Below are 6,000 nucleotides of genomic sequence, written 5' to 3'. Positions count from 1 at the left end.
ACTACATTCTATTGACCAAAGTAGGTCACAAGGTCAGTTCAAAGTCCAGATTCCAGGGGTGGGGAAAATAGACTGCACCCTCGATGGGAAAAGCTGAGTGTTACATCGTGAGAGGCGAGGATACAGAGAGGTAAGAACAATTGCGGCCATTTTTGCCTTGTGTATTTCACGGTCAGTCTCCCTCCATAGAATGCCAGTTGGGCATTATAAAGATCAGAATGCACCCAGGTTGGATCACTTTAATATTTATTCGAATTTAAGTCTGATAGAACCAGGAGCTTCTAGATTTGGACAGACATTTTGGATCCCTCTGGTGCCCTCTCCCACGCCCTCTTTCTCCATTTCTTTGACGTCTTCCTGGCCAGGACATCCACATGGCGGCAGCGGGTGTTGAGGTTCTCATGATGCTCTGTCTCCTGAGAGGTGAAAATGGCATCAGTTTTCTCCTACCTGAGGGTTTGCAGAAGGCAGAACTTGAGAAAATGAGAAGCAAACTGCAAGTGAGCCTCCTGGGTCCTCGGCACGGGTGCCGAGACCTTGTTCTCCGGGATGTCTGCCTGAGTCTGAGCTAAATCTGGGTCGTGGGCCTGGTTCCCAAGTGCGTCCTGCATCCTGATTTGGGGGTGGGGTGGAGGGAGAGTGTAGGGTAGATCCTGGGGCCTCTCTCCTCCTGGAAACTTCCTAGGATTCAAGCTGGGGACATCTCTCTACCCTATCACCTTGTTTGATTGCTTCCCAGCATATATTACTGGTGGAATGTATCATTTATTTGGGTGTATATTTAGGGTCAGTCTCCCTCCAGAGAATGCCAGGATTTTGTTTTTTCCATTGCTAATCTCCAGCCCTCCGATGCCGAGGGACGGAGGAGTACCCTAGGCCGGATGCTGAAAGGTGAGCTGCAAGAACTGGAGCCTGGTGGAAATGATGTAAGAGGCTTCCTGGAAGATGCTGGAGCAGGTGTGACCGACAAGGGGGCCCTGTGGCCTCCCTAGCACTGGAGCTTACGCCTGCCACACCGGGGCCGGCTGGAGAACTGCTTGAAGTTTTTCTCGTAGGTGGGCAGGCTCTCTTTGAAGCAGTATGCAGATCGCTTGTCGCACTCGCAGGCCCTCAGCCCACAGAGGCAGCCGACACCAGGACCGAGGGTACATTCACCTGCAGAGAGACAGAGGGTCACTGGGGGCTCCCGGCCCACCCCCAGGGTTTGGTCCTAAGGTTGGGGAGAAACAGGTTGCTCACTGCCAGGGATCAAGGGATGAAAACAGAAAGGAAAGAGCCTGGACATCCTTTCCCTTCACCCTCAAGCCCTTCCCCGATCACACGTGGACATGCCCCGGCACTGGAGTGAGGAGAAGCCTAGGAGGAAGCAAGAGAAAGGGGAAGTGTGGGCTGCACGCAGGGCGCCCTGAGCTCGTGCACCTGGGCAGCACACAGAAGAAGGCAGCGGGACCCATTTTCTCAGAACTCATCTCCTATTTCCAACAGCTTGCTTGACATCTCACTTGGACATCTCAGGCACTTCCAACTTAAGACGCCCAAAAGGGAACACTTGATGTAAATGCTCCCTCCACCCACCAAGCCTGTCCTTCACCCACACTCTCGGCTCTGTAAATGGCACCACCTCCTACTCGAGCCAGAAAACTAGCAGCCAACCTCGATTCCTCTCTCCTTTCACTTTTCACATCCTGTCCACCAGAGAGTTCCATTGATTTCTCTATGTTTAAAATATTTCGTGCTCTGCCCTCCTCTTGCCATCTTCTTGGCCACTACCCCAATCCCCGTCATCACCAGCTCTCCCCTCCCTGTTGCTGTCACCGCCGTGGAGTGGATTCCGACTCTTAGCGACCCTGTGGATGGCAGAGCAGAACCCTGCCCAGTCTTTCTGTGCCATCCTCTCACCTTCCAGAGCTATCAGACAACGCTCCGCTGCTGTTCACAGGATCTTCATGGCCAAGTCTTTGGGAAGTGGGTGGCCAGGAGTCTGTCTTAGTCTAGAAGCTCTGCTGAAACCTGTCCACCGTGGTGACCCTGCTATTTGAAATCCGGGTGGCATAGCTTTCAGCATCACAGCAACATGCAGCCACCACAGTGCGACAACTGACAGGTGGGTGGTGTGGTTCCCTGACTGGGAAACGAACCCAGGCCGCAGCGGTAAGAGCACTGAATCTTAACCACAGGCCACCAGGGCTGGCTTCTCCTCCCCTAATGGGAGGAAATAAACAGGGAGCTTCTTAAACTGTAGCCTGCATTAGCTCCACTCTCCTGCTCAAAGCCCTGCTGTGCTTTCCTCCTATTTGGGGAAGACATCCCAAATCCTTGCCATGACCTGGCCCTCGCCAACCTCTCCATCCTCATTGTCCTTCAGTCTCCCTGCTCCAGGCACGCTGGCCTCTTTATGTCACATGTCTTGCCCAGGGCCTTTGCACTTGCTATTCTTTGTCTGAAACATCTTTCTGGGATCTTCACGTGGCCGGGTCCCTCCCATCCTTTGGGTCTTGGTCAAATTTCCCCTCCTCAGAGAGGCTCTGTCTGACCCCCTATCTCAAGCTCTCTCCAGTCGCTCTCCCTCACGTCCCTGTTTATTTCATTCCGAAGACTTCACAACCTGGTACTTCTCTTGTTAGTTTACTTGTTTGTGTCTGTCTCTCCTCAACAGAGCGTACGCTCTGTGAGGCTGGGACCTTGTCTGTCTTGTCATCACAGTGACCCCAGGATACAGAACAAATGCTGGCCCATAGCGGGTGCTCGACAAACAGTTGTGAATAAACGAGTGAAGCCTCTATGGGCCTTTGGGATGTGGTGTCTGCCCTTTGACCACGTCACCACTACATGGCTTTACTTAGTGGTTAGAGCTGCAGCCCTGCCTGTGTGTCTGTGTGTCCGGGTGTCTGTGTGTCCATGTGTGTGAGTGTGTGTGTGTGTGTGTGTTTGTTGGGGGTGTCTAAAGCACACCTTCCTCTTTCTAGATAACTCCATGCCAGCTCCACTCTCTTTTGAGGGTCGGCCGTCAGGAAGGGAGGCAGCCAGAGTCCCTGGTTTGTTGACCTTGGGCAAGTCAGCTTCAGGATCCTTGTTTATAAAATGGTGATAAAAATAAAAGTGTCAAGAATAAATAACAGTTTCTACATCACAGGATGGCTGTGGGGATTTTCGCAGCTGTTTACAGATGGAGCTGTGGGATGGGCCCGGCACAGAGAGTGCTCTGGAAATGCTTGTCCGTGTTAGGATGGGGCACCTCAGCCACACACACGAGGACAAAGAAGAGCCTGGCTGCGGTCTGTCTGTCTGTCTGTTTGTCCATCTCTGGAGTCCACAGTTCCCGCAGGAAGCTGTCCTCCCACAGCTCCCAGGAGACCTGATTTCTCAGGACGTGTTGACACCCACCCGACGCTTCAGCTGCCCCTCCCCGTTCACCCTCATGAAATGTGCCAGCGATGTTCACGCCTCCGGCTCTCAGCTCCTGCAGCGCCCACTGTTCCCGGCGCCTGGGTCACCCTTGCCCGCGAGCTCCCTCTTCTCCATCTGTGGAAGCCCATCAAGCCCCACAGCCCCCATGAAGTCCCTCGCGGCCCCCGTCCCCGTCCTCTTCCAGGTCTCTCACCTCAGCTGTACCCAGCATGCCCTTTGCTTCCCTCCCTGGGCAGTAAGCATGGTGTGCAGGGCCCACTTGGTCCAGCGGCTGGTCCTCTCAGGGGACAGGGCCACCTGAGTGCAGGGTCCCACCCCATTCAACCTCGCTCTCCTCCCAGAAGGGCCTGGTGCCCCGTGCTGCCACTCACCAGGCGCTGTCGCTCTGGAAACCTGAGAGGAGATGCTCTTCGCCCCACCTCGGCCACCTCCTCTCCCTTCTTCTTTCTCGTCCTTCTCTTTCCGTTTATCTCTTTGTCTTCAGCTCCTCTCTTCTTCTTTTCCGTCTCAGTTCTCCAAACCTCCTCCTTGCTTTCTCTCACGTCCCTCTCCCTTTCTCGCTTTGTCTTCAGATCCTTTCCAGCGCATGGAGTATGATTCACTCCCGACAGTCAGCTCCACTTCGCGTGGCTTACCTGGTCGCAGACCTTCTGGGACTGACCTTGAGCAGTGGTCTGTGGCTTTGGACTAGCATTTCCACAGGCATCTGGAGCCGTAGGAGGATCAAGCCTGTCACTGCCTGGAAGAAGAGGCCGCCCTAGGCCAAGAAACACCATCTACGGAAGCCATCTTTTCAAAACAAGCCTAGGTCCACATCCTGCAGCTTCCAATTTGCTAATGGGGAAACTGAGGTAGGAAGAATAGAACTGACAGCCTCAGGATATTCTTTCTCATTCCAGGAAATATATTTCCTCAAAGGAGACAAAACAAGGTCTACAATCCTGCCTACGGCTAACCCAGACCGCCTGCCAGGCCTCTCACCGTCTGCGCCCCTGGCCTCCGTCCTGGTCTCTAAGGTCTTGTTCAGTCTCCGGGCCGTAGGTACCATCTGAGCACAATGACTCTCCAGTTCTCATCCCAGCCCAGACGTGTTCCTTGACCTCTAGACTCCAACACGCTTACGTCCACTGGACTCCCCCTGGGTGTCTGACACGCCACTCAAACTCAACCTGGCTCATGCCAAGCTCTTGCTCTGTCTTCACAGTCTGCTCATCTGCCATCCGCACAAACTCAGCGGGTGACACCATTATCCACGGCTGCTCAGGCCGAGAACCTCGGGTTCAGCCTCTCCTTCCTTCACACCCCACATCAGTCCATCTGCAGGCCCTGTCAGTTTACCTCCAAACACACGCAGCCTCCGACGCTTCTCTCCATCTCCACTTCACCGCTCTGACCCAAGCTACGCCCACTTCTCCCCATTGCCCACTCACGGCTCCCTCTCTCTCCTCCCTTGCTCCGCAACTGCCCTTCACAGTGGCCAGAGTAATCTTTCTAAAGCAAAATTAATGCATATTGCTCCCTGTTTCAAATGCTCCGATGGCTTCCCCCTACAATTGAAGTAGAAGGCAAGCTCCTTACCCGGTCAGCCCAGCCCCGCGGGACCCAATGGCAGCCCCCCCTCTTCCTGCCTCCTCTGCTTCTACCACGCTGGCTAAATGCCACCTCCTTCGAGAGGCCTTCCTCGGCCACCTAAAGCAGCCTTCCTTCCTTCCCCCACTGTTGTCATTGTTTAGCTTGTCACCTTGTTTTAGATGCTTCATAGCACTTGTCACGACCCAAATGTATCTTTATTTCTGAATATTTTATGGTCTGTCTCCCTCCTCGAACACAAGATCCTTCCTGGCAGGGAGCCTGCTTTTCGTTGCAGATCTTCAGCCCAGAACACACAGCAATCGCTCCCTCGCTATTTCTACTGCCTCTACTGCACTTACACGACCTGTGGGGCAGTGAGGGGAGCCCATCCCAGGAAAAACGAAGCCAGGCTTCAGTTCCAGATCTGCCACTCGCATGCTCTAGGATCTCAGGCAAGTTGCTTCTCTCCGAGCCCGTTTCCTCAGCTTTCAAACGGGGGTAAAGATACTTGCATTGACTGTTTCCTGAGTTTTCCCATTCATTCACTCATCAAACAAACAGGTACTGGACTCCTAACATGTGCCTGGGCTTTGGCTAGGAGGTGGGGGTAGAGGTCTGAGCAAGCGGACCCCACATTGCATAGCCCCAGGGCATCCTTCCCTGTGGGCCCTGTGAGCATGAGTGCCCCTCAACAAGGCAGGCGTGCTCCCCGCTCTCATGGAACTCACATCCTAGCTGGGGAGGGAGTCGATGCAAAAGTAAACAAGTAAACAAGATACCGTCAGCTAGAGATGCTAGGAGAGCAGGAGTGAACGGTCAGTGGGTGGAGGCATTGTGAAGAACACATTCAGTACAAAAGGAGAAAGATCTTTGCAAACTGCAAATTCCACGCGTTACCATGTTCACCTTCCCCCTTTGGCAGAGGGAGAAGTCACAGGCTCAGAGATGGAAGTGACAGTGGTACCGTTGGCTGGAACCCAGTCTCTGCCTCCCACAGCCGGGCTCCTCCCTGCACAACAT

The 6,000-nt window shown here is 54.0% G+C and overlaps 1 protein-coding gene across 15 annotated transcripts in view; it reads right to left on the bottom strand.

Moving 5' to 3' along the window:
* Nucleotides 1-231: 231 nt before the first annotated feature.
* PLA2G2C (phospholipase A2 group IIC) overlaps nucleotides 232-6,000 on the bottom strand; it is a 69,968-nt gene continuing 64,199 nt past the window's right edge. For 7 of the 15 annotated variants that reach the window (XM_070510859.1, XM_044769873.2, XM_070510861.1 and 4 more), the window contains one exon: nucleotides 837-1,155. In XM_070510859.1, coding sequence (XP_070366960.1) covers nucleotides 989-1,155 — 167 coding nt within the window. In that variant the 3' untranslated portion in view covers nucleotides 837-988. Of the gene's footprint in view, nucleotides 417-830; nucleotides 1,156-6,000 lie in introns of those variants that run through there. The other 8 variants (XM_070510863.1, XM_070510862.1, XM_070510860.1 and 5 more) reach the window with 6 other exon arrangements.

Source organism: Equus asinus, chromosome 5 (genome assembly GCF_041296235.1).
Source record: "Equus asinus isolate D_3611 breed Donkey chromosome 5, EquAss-T2T_v2, whole genome shotgun sequence".
NCBI classification, from domain to species: Eukaryota; Metazoa; Chordata; class Mammalia; order Perissodactyla; family Equidae; genus Equus; species Equus asinus.
The sequence above is the reverse complement of the archived record's forward strand: the minus strand, read 5'-3'. Positions and strand labels throughout refer to the sequence as shown.